The sequence below is a fragment of the Oncorhynchus kisutch genome, linkage group LG2, assembly GCF_002021735.2.
Source record: "Oncorhynchus kisutch isolate 150728-3 linkage group LG2, Okis_V2, whole genome shotgun sequence".
Lineage (NCBI taxonomy): Eukaryota > Metazoa > Chordata > Actinopteri > Salmoniformes > Salmonidae > Oncorhynchus > Oncorhynchus kisutch.
The window spans coordinates 18,618,553-18,637,987 of NC_034175.2; the positions used below are offsets into that span (position 1 = coordinate 18,618,553).

At 42.6% G+C, this 19,435-nt stretch overlaps 1 protein-coding gene across 12 annotated transcripts in view; it reads left to right on the top strand.

The window, feature by feature from the left end:
* The window catches only part of mef2d (myocyte enhancer factor 2d), a 77,557-nt gene that overhangs the window by 27,193 nt on the left and 30,929 nt on the right, over positions 1 to 19,435 (top strand). For all 12 annotated transcript variants that reach the window (XM_031789642.1, XM_031789693.1, XM_031789659.1 and 9 more), the window contains exons 2-3: positions 11,448 to 11,820; positions 13,763 to 13,966. In XM_031789642.1, the coding sequence (XP_031645502.1) occupies positions 11,767 to 11,820; positions 13,763 to 13,966 (258 nt within the window). In that variant the 5' untranslated portion in view covers positions 11,448 to 11,766. The remainder of the gene's footprint in view (positions 1 to 11,447; positions 11,821 to 13,762; positions 13,967 to 19,435) is intronic.

Genomic DNA, 19,435 nt, shown 5'->3' on the forward strand with positions numbered 1-19,435 from the left:
AATTTGTGTAATTTCTTTCCTTCTTAATGCGTTTGAGCCAATCAGTTGTGTTGTGACAAGATAGGGGTGGTATACAGAAGATAGTCATATTTGGTAAAAGACCAAGTCCATATTATGGCAAGAACAGCTCAAATAAGCAAAGAGAGATGACAGTCCATCATTACTTTAAGACATGAAGGTCAGTCAATGCGGAACATTTCAAGAACTTTGAAAGTTTCTTCAAGTGCAAAAACCATCAAGCGCTATGATAAAACTGTCTCTCATGAGGACCGCCACAGGAAAAGAAGACCCAGAGTTACCTCTGCTGCAGAGGATGAGTTCATTAGTTACCAGTCTCAGAAATTGCAGCCCAAATAAATGCTTCACAGAGTTCAAGTAACAGACACATCTCAACATCAACTGTTCAGAGGAGACTGTGTGAATCAGGCCTTCATGGTCGAATTGCTGCAAAGATACCACTTCTAAAGGAGACCAATAATAAGAAGGAACTTGCTTGGGCCAAGAAACATGAGCAATGGACATTAGACCGGTGGAAGTTTGTCCTTTGGTATGGAGTCCAAATTCAAGATTTTTGGTTCCAACCAAAAAGGAGGAGGAGGTGTTATGGTGTGGGGGTGCTTTGCTGGTGACATTGTCTGTGATTTATTTAGAATACAAGGCACGCTTAACCAGCATGGCTACCACAGCATTCTGAAGTGATACGCCATCCCATCTGGTTTGGGCTTAGTCCCACTCTCATTTGTTTTTCAACAGAACAATGACCCAACACACCTCCAGGCAGTGTAAGGGCTATTTGAACAAGAAGGAGAGTGATAGAGTGCTGCATCAGATGACCTGGCCTCCACAAGATGGTTTGGAATGAGTTGGACCGCAGAGTGAAGGAAAAGCAGCCAACAAGTGCTCAGAATATGTGGGAACTACATATTGGGAACTAAAGACTGTTGGAAAAGCATTCCAGGTGAAGCTGGTTGAGAGAATATCAAGAGTGTGCAAAGCTGTTATCAAGTCAAAGGGTGACTGCTTTGAAGAATCAAAAATATAAAATATATTTTGATTTGTTTTACACTTTTTTTGGTTACTACATGATTCCATATGTGTTATTTCATAGTTTTGATGTCTTCACTATTATTCTACAATGTAGAAAATAGTAAAAATAAATAAAAACCCTTGATTGAGTAGGTGTTCGAAAACTTTTGACCGGCAGTGTGTGTGTGTGGTGGCGGTAGTTCCATGGCAGTTGGGTGCTTTGAGGTTGTGTCTTTGTGTGTGTGTTTGTTGTTGGGGTAGACTGCAGTATTGACAAGACTGGCAGCGGGGGTGTGATTCACGAGCCGAGTAGCGCAGATCTATTTACCGCCCATCCCAAACCTGTCCAACCTCCTCCAATTTCACACCCCATTCTAGAAGTGCTGCTCTTGCACTGCAGCTACCCCCTCACAAAAAACCCACCCTACGATTGGTGAAGAGGAGGAGGGGGTGGGATCATATTCCCCTGGCAGTGTTGGCAGCATGTACACAGGCACAAGCCCAGTCACAACCAAACAGCAGACCCAGGTCCAGCCCCCATCCTTCCTTCCTTTCCTCAAAAGAATCCAAGCCCACCACCATACATTTCTCCACCATATCACTCACACAGATTCACCTTCACACGGAACACTTTGGTTAATAAGGCACAATGCACACCCGTCTAACCAAACAAGCGGTCAGTCAACAGGCAGAGTGGAGCGGGCCAGCCGAGCGGAATGGCTGTGCTGGAACATGAGGCAACAGGCTGTAAATATCCCACAGCTGGTGCTGGGACTACAGCCCAAGGTTGGGGTGAAAGCACAGAGTCCCACTGGGCAGGATGAGAGAGAGCTCAGTAGCTAGTTACTGCCTGTGTTTGCGGATACGTCTTCCCCAATGAAAGGCTAACTAATCAGACTCCTGCTCCTCTGTTCAGGTGGCCTCCATGCCTCAGGTGTGGATTGCAATGATTATACGCAATACCATGGTGGCACTCTGGTTTGATTGAATTAGATTCGATTTTGAGTAGCAATTTCATTTGTATGGAGCAGCCAGACTGTCATCGTTCATACAGGGAGAAGGGATTTTACCTTTACCCTAGCTAGGGTGACCATGGTGATACTGAATATAAGTATTGATTTGCCTGGACCACAAACTGAGAGCGAGATCTGTCTTGTTGATAGCCTCCCCAGAGACCGCAGCCCCATGCAACCAGAGAGGGAGATTCTGGCTGCTTCCAATGAAACCTGAGTCCTCAGCAGAGCTGTAGGTGACTCCTCTGATATTGGTGATGTCTGCCAACAAGGCAGTGTAAGCATATACACAGCGAAGCTTGTAACTGCTCTCAAACAGATCTGGATACATAAAACATAACCATTAATTAGCTGCCAATGAGAGGTAATTTAATTGTAAAGGTTAGTTTTCTCTTGTTTTGGGTGTAAGTAACAGTTTCCTAACTATAGAGTAGCTGTGTTTGTTATGAGCAGACTGTGGTCAGTCCTGGTAGGCTCTGGTGCTGAGTGGGAAAGGTGATGGATTTCTCAGCAGTGCTCTGGCCTGACTCCAGTAGCCTCCACCTCTGACTGTTGTCTCTGCGCCCCCGGGTGCTCTGATCCAACTTACAATGAGATAGATGTGTGGATGTATATATATATATATATATATATATATATATATATATACACACCACGCACATATACACAATTGACAGCTTGACACGTATATCCGACTACACTGACAGGCTGACAGTCATATATACAGTATGCATTGACAGAAGGACATACATGTGCACAAAAGCTCTCCAACACATCTCTCTGCACATATGCTCTGCTGCTGTGGCATGCAATTGTCGTTTGTGCTATATGTCATGACTCAATCGTGACCCCTGTGCCTCTGCACTGTAGGCTATGACACATGATGCAGGATGGATAAGGTGGTGGCAACTCTATGCGACACTCTGGCTCCTACTGTGTTGCACCACCTTGTAGCCAATGACTCTGCTCCCTCATAGGCTGAACAGGAGGTGGTCCTCTGAAATGGTTGAAAGAACAGCAACAGATGATGCACCATTGTGTATCTGTTCTTTTATGGATTATTCTGTTGTGAGTGCCTTACGGTTCAAAGATCTTCCCCGTGTAGTGTAGCTGTTGATAGTATACTGCACACTAAAATATCTTCAACAATACAGATACAAATTGCATATATTTTAGGGGGTTCCTCGGGGCTCAATGCAAGGACCACTGCAGAATAGCTTTTATCAGTGTTAATCTGTTCCTTGTCTAAAGTGTCTCACTCCCTAGTTCAGTCAGTCAGTAGACACTCTCCAGGCCCTCTGCCTTCAATGTGAGAGGCGAGATTCTACCTGACATCAGACATGGGAGGCTGACTCCCGCAGCATGAAGGGTAAAAGGTTGAGGTTTGAGCACCCGTGCAGATAAAGCAGCCTTTTCATGTGTGACCGGCCCGCAGCCCAAAACAAATCCCACGGACCGCTGCCTTTGAACTGTAGACCAATGTTCCTATGGCAGGAGTAGTGCTCTGCTCACTCACTAGTTCTCTACTATTTGAGTGTATAACATAAAACTCAGAAGTGTTTTCTGTTTTAGTTTGAGTATTTTCAGTATAAACCTGTTACTTCTACAGTCTTTGGCAAATATAACAACCCCCTCCAGAGTTTCTCTTGTTTGCTAGTATATAATGGGCATTCACATCTAAAAGGACCCATGAGCACACACATGTGAAGTTCATAGGAGCATGTCAAATTGGGTGTCAAATGAAATGTTTTAGAAATTAAGGCATATATACATTTTGCAACCATTTTCCATCCAACAAATATGGAATAAGGAAAGGCTTTCATTTCTGGTCAAACATATGGAAAAAAGGGTCATGGACAACATTGACCAGAAAAATTATTGAAAGGTATTAGATTTACATTAAAACACAATAATGTTGAAGTAAAGACCCCTGACAACTAATATCAACACTTCAGAAAGTATTCACACCCCTGGACTTTTAACACCATTTTGTTACAGCCTGAATTTTAGATTGATTAAATTGAGATTGTGTGTCACTGGCCTACACACAATACCACATAATGGCAAAGTGGAATTGTCTTCAGAAATGTTTAACCCCTTTGTTATGGCACGCCTAAATAAATTCAGAAGTATAAATTTGCTTAAGTTGCATGGACTCGCTCTTTGTGCAATAATAGTGTTTTAAGATTATTCAAAATATATATTTTTAACATGATTACCCCACACATACAATTATCTGTAAGGTCCCTCAGTTGAGCAGTGATTTTCAGACACAGATTCAACCACAAAGACCAGGAAGGTTTTCCAATGCCCCGTAAAAGAAGGGCACCTAATGGTAGATGAAAAAAAGAAAAGCCGACCATTGAATATCCCTTTGAGCATGGTGAAGTTATTAATTACACTTTGGATAATGTATCAATACACCCAATCACTACAAAGATACAGGCGTCCTTCCTAACTCGGTTGGAAGGAAACCACTCAGGGATTTCACCATGAGGCAAATGGTGACTTTAAAACCGAGTTTTAATGGCTGTAGTAGGAGAAAACTGAGGATGGATCAACAACATTGTAGTTACTCCACAATACTATCCTAAATTACAGAGTGAAAAAAGGGAAGACAGTGCCATATTGCAAAGAAATGTACTTTATGTACACAAAAATCACTGAGTACCACTCTTCATACTTTCAAGCATAGTAGTGGGTGCATCATGTTATGGGTATACTTGTCATTGGCTATGGCTAAAGACTATGGAGTCTTTTATGATAAAAATAAACGTATAGAGCTAAGCACAGGCAAAATCCTAGAGTAAAACCTGGTTCAGTCTTATGGCTTGTGGGTAGAAGCGGTTAAGGAACCTTTTTGTCCTAGACTTGAAGCTCCGGTACGGCTTGCCGTGCAGTAGCAGAGAGAACAGTCTATGACTTGGGTGACTGTGGAGTCTTTGACAATTTCTTTGGGGCCTTCCTCTGACACCTCCAAATATATATGTCCTGGATGTCAGGAAGCTTGGCCCCAGTGATGTACTGGGCCATACTCACTACCCTCTGTAGCGCCTTAAGGTAAGATGCCAAGCAGTTGCCATACCAGGCGGTGATGCAACTGGTCAGGGTGCTCTAGATGGTGCAGCTGTAGAACTTTTTTGAGGATCTGGGGACCCATGCCAAATCTTTTCAGTCTCCTGAGGAGGAAAATATGGTGTCATGCCCTCTTCACAACTGTCTTGTTATGTTTGGACTATAATAGTTAGTTGGTGATGTGGACACCAAGGAACTTGAAACATATCGACCCGCTCCACTTCAGCCCTGTTGATGTGAATGGGGGCCTGTAGTCCTATAGTCCACGATCAGCTCCTTTGTTTTGCTCACATTGAGGGAGCGGTTGTTGTCCTGGCACCACACTGCCAGGTCTCTGACCCCCCCTGTCTCATCGTTGTCGGTGATCAGGCCTACCACCGTAAGCAAACTTAATGATGGTGTTGGGGTTGTGCTTGGCCATATAGTTGTGAGTGAACAGGGAGTAAAGGAGGGGACTAAGCACACACCCCAGAGGGGCCCCAGTGTTGAGGATCAGCGTGGCAGATGCGTTGTTGCCTACCCTTACCAGCTGGGGGCCAGCCCGTCAGGAAGTCCAGGATCCAGTTCCAGAGGGAGGTGTTTTAGTCCCAGGGTCCTTAGCTTAGTGATGAGCTTAGTGAGCACTATGGTGTTGAACGCTGAGCTGTAGTCAATGAACTCACATAGGTGTTTCTTTTGTCCAGATGGGAAATCGCAATGTGGTGTGCAATTGAGATTGTGTCACCGGTGGATCTGCTGGGGTGGTATGCGAAATGGAGTTGGTCTGGGGTTTCCGGCATGATGGTGTTGACCAGCCTTTCAAAGTACTTCATGGCTACCGATGTGAGTGCAACAGGGCGGAAATCTTTTAGGCAGGTTACCTTCGCTTTCTTAGGCAGGTTACCTTCGCTTTCATCAAAAAACTTTTTACGCGATGTGGCTGACGCAACAGATCAGAACATTTAGCTTAAAATGTTGATCAACTACTAGGCTATTTCACATGATAAGCGCAGCACTGCGCACATGGTAGTAGGCTATGTTCCATTAGTGGAAAACACCATTATCAAAAGTGATTCCAAATGCAATTATGCATGTAATGCTTTTATTATAAAGGTGAGTTTTATGGTGAAAATGATCTTCCCCACACTTGAAACTCACGTGCTGCTTATGTGTGCCAGTTAGGCTCTACACCCCTTGTGATACAAACCTTATTAAAATATATAGGTCTATGTGCTAGGCTACATGAGGTGTGCGACTATGATTCAAAAATGGCGCAAAAAAAAGGTATTGTTTCTTATGCTTGGCATCATTCACAAGTGTTAATATATAATTCACAAGTGATAGGCTAATATTGTCACCCATCAGACTATTCTTGATTTAATCTTGTCTTTACATATACTATATAATATATGTGTGAAATTTGTTTTGATTTGGAATGGACTATTATCATGCACCTGTATCGAAACGGGGGCAGTGGGAAAATTTACATCTATGCACTTAAATAGCGAATGGAGGACGCTTTTCCCCGTGGTTTATTTTCATGCCAGGCTATAATCCTGTTGTAAATATAAACAATATACTTAATATTAAGAAAGTTGAGAAATTAATATAGTAAACCTAGCCTATAGAAAGCTGATCCTCCTCTTTTTAGTAGAGGCCATCATTGATGACAGTGTGGTTAGAGGGACAATAGAGTGCTGAGTACCAGGCAGTTAGCAAGTTTGGTAGGGCTACTAATGACCATTAGCACAATCAGAGCTTGGAGAAGCCTAATTACCGTGACTAAATGGTCACATGGAATTTGATTGCCTTCATGACTCGTGACCACCAGTGTGGCGGTAACACGGTTTTACCGCAACAGCCCAACTTGTGCCTTGAAATTCCGTTACCAAAAACCCTCGAATCTTGAAGATATGTTCTTATTTATCTCCCTCATGAGGAGGGAGGATAATGAATGTTCACAAAAGTAACAAGTAAAGGAAGACCAACCAAATAGTTGTAGTGTTTTTACTAATATCATGTTTGTTAATTAATTATTAAGTTATTCAAACTCGGAATTCTGTTAACAAATCATTTATCGAACTACTGATAAGTCTGTAAGGGAATTGCTGCAATTGAATTGCCTACAATGGGAAATCATAGTAGTCACAAACCACAGTTGGGTCACCTGCTACTGTCCTCCCTTCCACTGGCATACTGTTGTTATGTTCAGATCATAACTGTTTTTCTGGTGGTCAAAGCAACACTGTAAAAACAGTCTGGACATCCTCTACCTCCTCACGCACTCACTCTCCCTCTCTCAATTTCAATTTAAGGAGCTTTATTGGCATGGGTAACATATGCTTACATTGCCAAAGCAAGTGAAATAGATAATAAACAAAAGTGAAATAAACAATAAAGAATTAACAGTAAACATTACGTTCCAAAAGAATAAAGGCATTTCAAATATCATATTATGTCTATATACAGTGTTGTAATAATGTACAAATAGGAAAATAAATACATATAGGTTGTATTTACAATGGTGTTTGTTCTACACTGGTTTACCTTTTCATGTGGCAACAAGTCACAAATCTTGCTACTGTGATTGCATACTGTGGTATTTCACTTAATAGATATGGGAGTTTATCAAAATTGTATGTGTTTTCGAGTTCTTTGTGGGTCTGTGTAATCTGAGGGAAATATGTGTCTCTAATATGGTCATACATTTGGCAGGTGAGGAAGTGCAGCTCAGTTTCCACCTAATTTTGTGGGCAGTGTGCACAAAGCCTGTCTTCTCTTGAGAGACAGGTCTGCCTTCAGCAGCCTTTCTCAATAGCAAGGCCATGCTCACTGAGTGTGTACATTAGTCAAAGATTTCCTTAATTTTGTGTCAGTCACTGTGGTCAGGTATTCTGCCACGGTGTACTCTCTGTTTAGGGCCAAATAGCATTCTAGTTTGCTCTGTTTATTTGTTAATTCTTTCCAATGTGTCAAGTAATTATCTTCTTGTTTTCTCATGATTTGGTTGGGCCTAATTGTGTTGCTGGACCAGCTTGCTTAGGGGACTCTTCTCCAGGTTCATCTCTCTATAGGTGATTGCTTTGTTATGGAATGTTTGGGAATCGCTTCCTTTTAGGTGGTTGTAGAATTTAACGTCTCTTTTCAGGTTTTCGATAATTAGCGGGTATCGACCTAATTCTGCTCTGCGTGCATTATTTGTTATTTTACATTGTACACGGAGGATATTTTTGCAGAATTCTGCATGCAGTCTCAATTTGGTGTTTGTCCCATTTTGTGAATTCTTGGTTGGTGAGTGAATCCCAGACCTCACAAACATAAAGGAGAATGGGTTCTAGAACTGATTCAAGTATTTTTTTTGGCAGATCCTAATTGGTATGTCAAATTTTATGTTCCTTTTGATGGCATAGAAGTCTCCCTCTCTCTCTCTCTCTCTCTCTCTCTCTCTCTCTCTCTCTCTCTCTCTCTCTCTCTCTCTCTCTCTCTCTGTCTCTCTCTCTCTCTGTCTGTCCCTCTCTCTCTCTCTCTCTCTCTCTCTCTCTCTCTCTCTCTCTCTCTCTCTCTCTCTCTCTCTCTCTCTCTCTCTCTCTCTCTCTCTCTCTCTATATCTCTCTCTCTCTCTCTCTCTCTATATCTCTCTCTATATCTCTCTCTATATCTCTCTCTCTCTCTCTATATCTCTCTCTCTCTCTCTATATCTCTCTCTCTCTCTCTATATCTCTCTCTCTCTCTCTCTATATATATATATATTTACTGTAACAAGCATCCTCACCCACTGGGCACTGACCAACATCTCACTTCCATGGATGTTGAAATTTGGTCAGTCCGCCCTGGCCAGACCAAATTTGTACCAATCATAGAAGTCTATGTTTCACAAGTTTGGAAAGTAGAGTACAATACACCAGTAAAGTACAGTATAATTGAATGTACTATACTGAACATATCTACTTTACTGTGCTCTACTGTACTCGACTCTACTGTGATGTCCAATCTTGTGAAACATAGACGTCTATGATTGTTTCAGATTTGGTCTGGTCCGGACCAACCAAATGTGGTCTTGTTTGGGGGCGGAGCTCATTACAATCATACCCAGTGTGTAGAATAATACCCAAAAGAAGGATGTTGCATATTTCTACTTTTTTTTGTGTACCTATTCAGGATACATCACCATGAAGAGAATTATATTCATAGCCATAATTATGCATTTCTATATAGTACAGATCAGGGACTCATGATGTAATTCCGTTACCGTAACTCTGTTACCAGATGTAAATTCACTTCACCTACTGTTGTTCAATAACCAAAATATAATTTTTCAAACTAAAGGTGTTGAATGTTCTTTCTGCAGACATATTTTAATCTTAATTTGAGCAGATATTTACTTTTTTCTCAAATGTGGTTGCTTAACAAACTGAGGGAGATTTTACAGTAATTACATTACCAAACTTTGCATCTGCACAGTTCTTCCAGTAAATGCGTTTTTATGAAATGTTCCGTGTAAATTGTTTAAAGTAGTCCTTGTGCATTGAGTTATATGCTTTGTTAAACTTTGAAATCAATTGTTTTTGTTGAAAATGTATGCCAAAGTGAAAAAGCGTAATTCCATTGCCACGGAAATGCCCTAATACAACCCCCTCCATATTTTCCATGTAAAACGGGAGCTGAAGATACCTCTATTTATTTTGCTAGGGCTTTATTTTTAAGAGAACAATTATGACATGCATAACACCCTTTTCTCAGACTTCCCCTATTGTCCTGCCTCCAAGCCAAATACGTAGTGCATAATTCATGGAGAACGCATTGCCATAGTGAAGGCAATTGATTCAACTAAAAGAAAATGTGTGGTACCTGCACACACTGACACACAGAACCCGTTCTATCACGTCATTGTTTATTTTTTAATGGTAATGGTAGCAGAGCAGGCATTAATCAGGGGGTGGTTTTACTATTCTCTCAGGTAAACAATGTGGGTGATGTAGTGTTGAAACTGCACTCAAGGCTTTCCAGATGCACTCACTCTAATGCAATGTCTCGGCTCCCACTGTCATGCGGGTGTGTGTGAACAGTACACAGTCTGGATGTATATATAGAGAGCTATTTTTAAGGCTGAACCACAAATAGTAGTAGTAGTGGGGCTTAATTAAAATGGTCCATGCCTCTGTTGCCATTCCTGGGTTGCTGTCTGCTCGTTCGTTCATTCATTCATGAATTCATATGCACACATGTACTCTGCACTCTCTCATTTGCCCTCTCTCTTTTTGTTTTTAGAAATTGCTAGACATTGCAAAAAATAAATAATAAAACCCTGTTTAGTTAAAGGGGCAATCTGCAGTTGCTGCACCCACTTTTGAACTAATTAAAACAATGATATTTACCTAATGATTCTTAAAAGAATATAACTTTAGAAATGCCTCATGAGCTTAGTTAGTCACACCCCATCAGAACCCAAAATAAAAGCTTGTTTTTAATCCAATGTTTGTAAACATTAGAAATATAAACAAACACTATATAGCCTCAAAACATAGTTAAAACGATCATTTATATTCTTATAGATGGTCGGTCCATAGCTCTTTCTTAGAATTTGAGTGGTTACATTTATCCAGTCCCTTCCCTCAGCCTTTTACCAAAACAGAGATGGGGTGGCCAGCTTTGTTATTAATTCAACTGCGGATTTAACCTTGACGTTTCTGTCTTCAATTAAATATTTATTTTTAAATACACTTATTTTCATTATATTAAAGGAACACTGTGTTATCTAACATGGAACGGTGCCAAATTACCACAGTTTAGATAACAAAACCTAGTGGTAATGATAACATTACTGGTTCAGTGACAGAATCCAAGAGCCTACTTCAAAGCGCAACAGAAGCTCTGAGCATTAGCGTCCCGCCCACACATGGCGAGCATTCTCACTGGGCCATGGGGCCGGGCTCTGCCTTCGATTGGGAATCACATGCAGCGTATCAGGTCGGGCAGGCAGGTAGTTGCTGCGGGCAACCAACAGATCAGTTATGTGGCGGTGATGCCTCTAATAAAGCTGACACAGCACAGCCTCTCTCCCTGTGGCCCCCCTGAGGGGCACACTTGCCCCCATGGAAACACTAACCCCAAGAGAAGGGTTCTCCATCCTTCAGTTCCCCCCGCTGCTGCTGCGGCTGCTCTTTCGAAGCGTGCTTCTAATTTGTCCGAAAGGAACCCTGACTTAAATGCATCGCTTTGGTTTCTCTGTCGAGTACTGTGGAGGTTAAAAGGCTAAGACAATTGTTTATTCTGAAGGATGTTGGCAGGAATGGTACATGAACGATACCTCTACCTCTCCCGAATGTCATACTGATCCGATGCTCTGTTTTCCAGGAGTAACACACCTGCATTAAAGAGGGGGAGAGGATCCTAATTCAGAGGACCAGTGGATGACCTGCCTGCTGTACAGACCATGATCTGAAGGCCCCGCCACGTGGTCCCATTCTTCTTCCTTATTTCCTGCAGGGGTAAGAGCTCCTAGACCAGCTGCCATAGACAGGTGGAGCGGAGGGAGATAGAGAGAGTGTGTACGAGAAAGAGTGCGACAGCCAAGCGCCTAGTCGGCAACAGTGCCCACCAACCACCTCCACAGGACAGCCGTGCCCTCTGACCCCGCCACGCCCCCTGCCCCTCCCACCGCCAGACCGGAACCATGGGAAGGAAAAAGATCCAAATACAGCGGATCACAGACGAACGGAACAGACAGGTGTGTGTGTGTGTGTGTGTGTGTGTATGTGTGTGCATAATGTTTATTTGTATGTTAGAACTCTATCATGCCTATGACTACACCAGTATTTTTCCAAGACGATGACAGGCTAAATTATCCTTCTAAAAATGATTAACTGGTTAATGGGCTTTGGTTCATTTGAGCTTATTGAGTAATGGATGTGATGCGTCTGCCATCCCCAAAATGTCCCTGGCTGAATAGAACCTGAGTGTTTTAGACACTAGGTGGATCGAGGTCCTGAAGTCGTCTTAAGCTTTTTGTATTTCTTTATAGGTGCCCATTTTCATAGAGCAGCACACAGAGACTCAAAATGCTTCAGGCTTTCAACATTATGTTGATTCATAAAAAGTTGATAGAAATATTGGTGAACCATCATCCTACTAGATGTTGATCACAAAATACTGTCATTAGCACTAATGGATTGGCCCCGTCCCCAAGGCTATAGACTCTGATGGAAATTCAACAGCATGTGAAATACATGTTGTGAAAAGAGAGCGTGAGAACCACAAATACTTTACATAGTAATGGATTATTAACTGAATGCCGAATGCTACAGAGACCATGAACACTCCTGAAACATTGCAGGTGCAGAAAGTAGAGCAGCTGGGGAGGTTGTGGTTGTCACTGTGGCTTCCTCCTCTCCTCGCCACACAACCGCACTCGTCACGACACTGCCATGAAACAACTCATCCCTCTCATGGCGGATGTCTTGTTCTGTCGTTCGTTGCCATTGGTTACTTGCAATTCTATTCTTAATGTCAGTTATGTTCAGCTTGTTTATCTTGGCATTCATGTCGAAGGAAGGATCAAGACTAATTATTGTTGAAGACTCTGTGTACCTCACGCCTCCGACAAATCAGAGCATTTCTATTCGTGATAAACCGTCTTATAATTGGTTATGAGAGTCATAGTATTGTAATAGTATTGTTTATCAGCTCTGTGAGCCTGGCTTGCCATTGTCCTCGCTGAACTTTCTTCCCCTTGTTTATATGTTCTGCTCTGTGTGTGTGTGTGTGTGTGTGTGTGTGTGTGTGTGTGTGTGTGTGTGTGTGTGTGTGTGTGTATGTGTGTGTGGAGTTGATTGTGGGAGTGTGTGTGATGGGGTTTGAGGGGGGGGGTGGTAGGCGGTTGCCCATGGATACGACCCCGATATAATTTGATTTGTGGCAGCGGGAAGCAATGAGTGAGCAAGAACGACACAGAGAGGAAAAGGGAGAGAAAAGGAAATGAGGGCGAGGAAATGAGAGAGAAAGAGACAGTGAGAGAGGGAGACGGAGACCGTGGGGAGGACAAGGAGAGCACAAGCTGGCTCCTGCCCCATAGAGAGGCATCAGTGTAACATGGGGGTGCTCAAGCAATTATAGAGAGAGAGGGGAGATGGAGAGAGCGAGAAAGAGAGAGCGAGCAATTGAAGGTCTCACATGGCAGCTGTAGAATCTGCCTGTGTGGTTCCTTTCCGTGCGTCTGCTTCCTCACGCTCCTCTCTGATCCTGTCTACAGCAAAACAAACAAACTCAAATTCCCCCATTGCATAAATGCCTCAAAACCAAGGGAGTGGTATTAAACACAACCACAACACACTGCAGGACCTCATCCCGGTTGTCACCTTTAATTAGCTGTCTGTAATGTGTTGTTTGTTCACACATTGGCTGTTCTCTAAGAGACTATTATTTACTGTAATTGATATAGACCCTCCCACTTTTATTACATTTAACCAATTATTACTACAAATTCCTTCACTTTTACAGTATTGTCCTTCCTTTTTCCTTCTATGCCAAATATCCCCTTCCCCTTCCCAATATCACCTGCCAATCCCCCCTTCTCCCTCCCAATACCCCCCCACACACACACACACAACATCCCTTCCCTACCACCCTCTAATATACCCCCCAATATACCCACACCATCCCTCCCCTCACAGGTGACGTTCACCAAGAGGAAGTTTGGTCTGATGAAGAAGGCGTACGAGCTGAGTGTGCTGTGCGACTGTGAGATCGCCCTCATCATCTTCAACCACTCCAACAAGCTATTCCAGTACGCCAGCACCGACATGGACAAGGTCCTGCTCAAATACACCGAGTACAACGAGCCCCACGAGAGCCGTACCAACGTCGACATCATGGAGGTAATGGAGGAGGGAGAGAGGAGGAGGAGGAGTTACTGTGTAGTCCCTGCAGGAGAGAGTGAACCGGGTGGTTGTGTGTTCTGAGGGGGAGGGGAGAGGTGTTACAATATGGTATTTTAGTACAGAGCCATGGTGGAGAGGCAGTAATGAGATGGCTCGCTGTGTTTCATTTTGTTTTTATATCCGTGGTTGTAATATAGTTGTAATTTGGTTGTAATATGGTCATAATATGCTTGTTTAGAAGGTAGTTTACATTTGATAACACTTTATTTTAGGGTTTGCCTATAACCTGTTGATTGTTTTATTTTGTATTATATATTTTTAACAAATTAAGTAGGCAATATTTCAGTTCATGATTTATATTTGAAAGCAGGCCCACGTGACCTGGTGTTATGTTTTCTTGATATCAAGAGCTGTTTTATTTTTGACTACCACCACTCTGGTCTGGATGAGCGCAATCAATCCAAAGCCATCAGCTCCATCAGGTCTTTATTTATGTAGCAAGAGAAAGGGATGTTTATTTCTTTCTCTTTTCTTTTTTAGAGTATTCAAGATCGCTTTTATTTTTTGTGTGTGCTTTTCTCTGAATCTTTGGTTGAATCCAGAGTTGTTTGGATGTGTTTGTCATAGCCAGAGTAGACAAATATAAACACAAGCTGCAAGCCTTAATTCCTCTTAAAGCAAATGTCTAGTGAGAGGGCAGGTACAGTAACTTCCATGAGATTACCTCAGAGAGACCAAGAAGGAAACAGATCGAGAGAGACTGAGAGGGCAGTTAGCCTAGCATGGCCGCCCCTAGCTAACATAGGCTGGCTCTAGAAGGCCTTAAATGTACATCAGTGTGCTGTGGCCAGATTACAGGCTTGTGTGGGGCCTGTTCCAGTATCCATCCAGGCCTGGCCGGCTGCCTGGTGCCTGGGATCATGGCGGGAGGGCAGAGGTAGGGACAGCTGGACCTGCTGTCACCACCCCCTAGCCTTGGCCGGGGCTCCAAGGCCACTCCAACAAAAAGCCTCCGGTCCCCACGAAACCATGCTATCACAAAATGGAGGGTTGCACAAAGGAGGAGGAGCATAGAGAGACTTTCTACATAGGGAATGTGAATGAGGTTACATTGAGCGAATGAGCCCTCAAGTGGTATCTTTTTTCCACCAACATGGATGTGCGGTATCATTTATCTGCCTTGACCCTTTTTATACACGCAGGTTTTTTCATGGATTCATAAAAATGGGCAGATACATTTTAACTGGCTATTTAAATATTAACTTACCACTTATAATTAATATACAGTGAAGCCTTTTCGCTCTATAAAGACCATGTCACTGGATCATGAAATTCTTGGTACAGCCTTTGCAGCTGTCCATTACCACGTGGAATAACTGAGATCGCATTCAGAGTGTCTCTCTCGCTGTTTCTCTCTCCTCTGTCTCCTATGTCTTTCTGTCTGTGGATGGCAGAGGTGAGGGCTTTCAGTGGGAGAGCTACATGGAGCTCCAGTTGCAGATGGCTCTTAAGTGTGTGTGCTGTGGCAGGGATTTGGGCCGCTCCGGGCCACATTAGCTTAAGCTCCACTGGCTGTGTGTGTGTGTGTGTGTGTCTGTGTCTGCCTGTATTTGTGTGTAAGCCTTCATGTTTGTGTGCATGCGCCCGCTCTGCAGTGGCCCGTGAGAATGCCTCATACAATATTCAGGCCAGATGCCTCGGCGCGGGAGTGTGTCACTGCCTGAATCCATATGAGGGTTCCCCCATGCATCTCCATCTCCTTCAGCAAGCCTCAGGCCCAGAGGAGAACCACTGTTCTACTGCCATTCCTCAGACCGAGAGGCTCCTTCTAGCTTGTTTAGTTTGATCTGTATTGTGTAGCGAGGGAGAGGGGCAGAGTTGAGATGAATCTCTTGGCACTGGTGAGTGGGGAAAGAGGAGGAGAAAGACAGAGGAAAGAGAGGAAAGGGGTTGAGTGGATGGGCACAAAATGTGTCCATTTGCCGCTCTGCCTCCCTCCAAGCAAGTGCTTTGGTGTATGAATTATGGAGTTGGATGCAGTCACGCACACACACTTAGTCATACGTTATGCTTATTATGTACCCTACTCACACACACACACAGTAAATTAATATACACACACATAAATATACAGAACATTAATATACAAACACACAAATATACTGACCCAATGCTCAAAAGCACTTGTACTAACACTGAAATGTGCAGCTACATACAGTACCAGTCAAAAGTTTGGACACCTACTCATTCAAGGGTTTTTCTTTATTTCTACATTGTAGAATCATAGTGAACACATCAACACTAAAATAACACATATGGAATCATGTAGTAACCAAAAGTGTTCAACAAGTGAAAATATATTTTAGATTTTAGATTCTTTAAAGTAGCCACCCTTTGCCTTGATGACCTCTTGGCATTCTCTCAACCAACTTCATGAGGTAGTCACCTGGAATGCATTTCAATTAACAGGTGTGCCTTGTTAAGTTAATTTTTCGCATTTCTTAACTTGTTATGGCTGCAATCCCACTAACGGGATAAGTGTCATCAACAACTGCTGAATAGCATAGCGCTACATTCAATAAATATTACTATAAATATTTATATTCATGAAATCACAAGTGCAATATAGGAAAACACAGCTTAGCCTTTAGTTAATCCACCTGTCGTGTCAGATTTTGAAATTATGCTTTACAGCGAAAGCAATCCAAGCGTGTGTAAATGTATCGATCGTACGACAAAACATTAAGTACACTTAGCATCAGGTAGCTTGGTCACGAAAATCAGAAAAGCAATCAGTTACACAACAAATGTTCCTTTTGTTCCATAAAGGTTATTTTTATATCCAAAATACCTCCGATTGTTTGCCGTGTTATGTACCACAAGAAAGAGCGGTCACGACAACGCAGATGAAAATTCCAAATCGTTTCCATAATGTCCACAGAAACATGTCAAACGTTTTTTATAATCAATCCTCAGGTTGTTTTTAAAATATATACATCGATAATATATCAACCGCAAATGTCTTTCACAGTAGGAGAGGGAAAACCAATACCTATCCAAACTCTGTTGCGTGAGCAAAACTCATGTGACCACTTGACGCGATGTTATCGTTCTGGCTAATTTTTCAAAATAAAAGCCTGAAACTATGTCTGAAGACTGTTGACACCTTGAGGAAGCGATAGGAAAAGGAATCTGGTTCATATACCTTTAAAACAAGCAAAGGGAGGCTATGGAACATGGAGTTTTCAAAATAGAAGCCACTTCCTGTTTTGATTTTCATCAGGGTTTCGCCTGCAATATCAGTTCTGTTATACTCACAGACAATATTTTGACAGTTTTGGAAACTTTAGTGTTTTCTATCCAATACTACTAATAATATGCATATATTAGCAACTGAGACTGAGGAGCTGGCCGTTTACAACGGGCACCTTTTCATCCAAGCTACTCAATACTGCCCCTGCAGCCATAAAAAGTTAATGCATTTGAGCCAATCAGTTGTGTTGTGACAAGGTAGGGATGGTATACAGAAGATAGCCCTAATTGGTAAAAGACCAAGTCCAAGCTCAAATAAGCAAAGGGAAACGACAGTCCATTACTTTAAGACATGAAGGTCAGTCAATCCGGAAAATGTAAAGAACTTTGAAAGATTCTTCAAGTGCAGTCGCAAAAGCCATCAAGCACTATGATGAAACTGGCTCTCATGAGGATCCCCACAGGAAAGGAAGACCCAGAGTTACCTCTGCTGCAGAAGATAAGTTCATTAGATTTACCAGTTTCAGAAATCTGCAGCCCAAATAAATGCTTCAGAGTTCAAGTAACTGTTCAGAGGAGACTGAATCAGGCCTTCATGGTCGAATTGCTGCATAGAAACAACTACTAAAGGACAGCAATAAGAAGAAGAGACTTGCTTGGGCCAAGAAACACGAGCAATAGACATTAGACCGGTGAAAATCTGTCCTTTGGTCTGATGAGTCCAAATTTGAGATTTCTGGTTCTAACCACCGTGTCTTTGTGAGATGCAGAGTCGGTGAACGGATGATCTCTGCATGTGTGGCTCCCACCGTGAAGCATGGAGGTGGGGGTGCTTTGCTGGTGACACTGTCTAGGATTTATTTAGAATTCAAGACACACTTAACCATCATGGCTACCACAGCATTCTGCAGCGATACACCATCCCATCTGGTTTGCGCTTAGTGGGGCTATCATTTGTTTTTCAACAGGACAATGACCTAACACACCTCCAGGCTGTGTAAGGGCCATTTTTATTTATTTTATTTCACTTTTATTTAACCAGGTAGGCTAGTTGAGAACAAGTTCTCATTTGCAACTGCGACCTGGCCAAGATAAAGCATAGCAATTCGACACATACAACACAGAGTTACACATGGAATAAACAAAACATACAGTCGATAATACAGTAGAAAAAATCTAACAAAAAGGGAGTAAATAGGCCATGGTGGTGAAGTAATTACGATATAGCAATTAAACACTGGAATGGTAGATGTGCAGAAGATGAATGTGCAAGTAGAGATACTGGGGTGCAAAGGAGCAAGATAAATAAATACAGTATGGGGATGAGGTAGATAGCCCATCTGTAAACAGCCCATCTATGTACAGGTGCAGTGATCTGTGAGCTGCTCTGACAAGAAGGAGAGTGATTGAGTGCTGCATCAGATGACCTGGCCTCCACTATCACCCTACCCAAACCCAATTGAGATGGTTTGGGTTGATTTGGACCGCAGAGTGAAGGAAAGCAGCCAACAATGTGGGAACTCCTTCAAGACTGCTGGAAAAGCATTCCAGGTGAAGCTGGTTGAGAGAATGCCAAGTGTGTGTGCAAGGCTGTCATCAAGGCAAAGGCTGGCTACTTTGAAGATTCTAAAATATATTTTGATTTGTTTAATATTTTGGTTACTACCTTATTCCATATGTGTTATTTCAGTTTTGATGTCTTCACTATTATTCTACAATGTAGAAAATGGTAAAAAATAAAGAAAAACACTGGAATGAGTTGTGTCCAAACATTTGACTGGTACTGTATGTACACACACAATTTTCTTCACACAGTTGGGCATTCCTTCATTCTAGTACACAGCTGGGAGGTGATGCATATGTACATACACAGCTTCTCTCTGTGCTGCACGTGCAGTGTGTGTGTGTGGGCAGCCTGCCTCTCCTGCCAGAACGTGTTAATCCGCTTCACTGCAGATCCCAATCAGGGGCGAGGGAAGGAAAAGTGATGGAGAATGAGCTCTGAATGAGGAGGGAGATGAATCAAATCAAATCCAGGGAGAGGAGAGAGGAAGAAGAGGAGATGCCCTTTTTCTTAAGCAGCTCAAAGAGGAAGATCTTGCCATAGCATGGCTTAAAGACTTTGTCACTGCCCTGATTCAAGGTCACGGTGAGAGGAGCTCCTCATGACACGCACCACAAAACAGCACTTGACAAGATTCCCCATAAGTAATT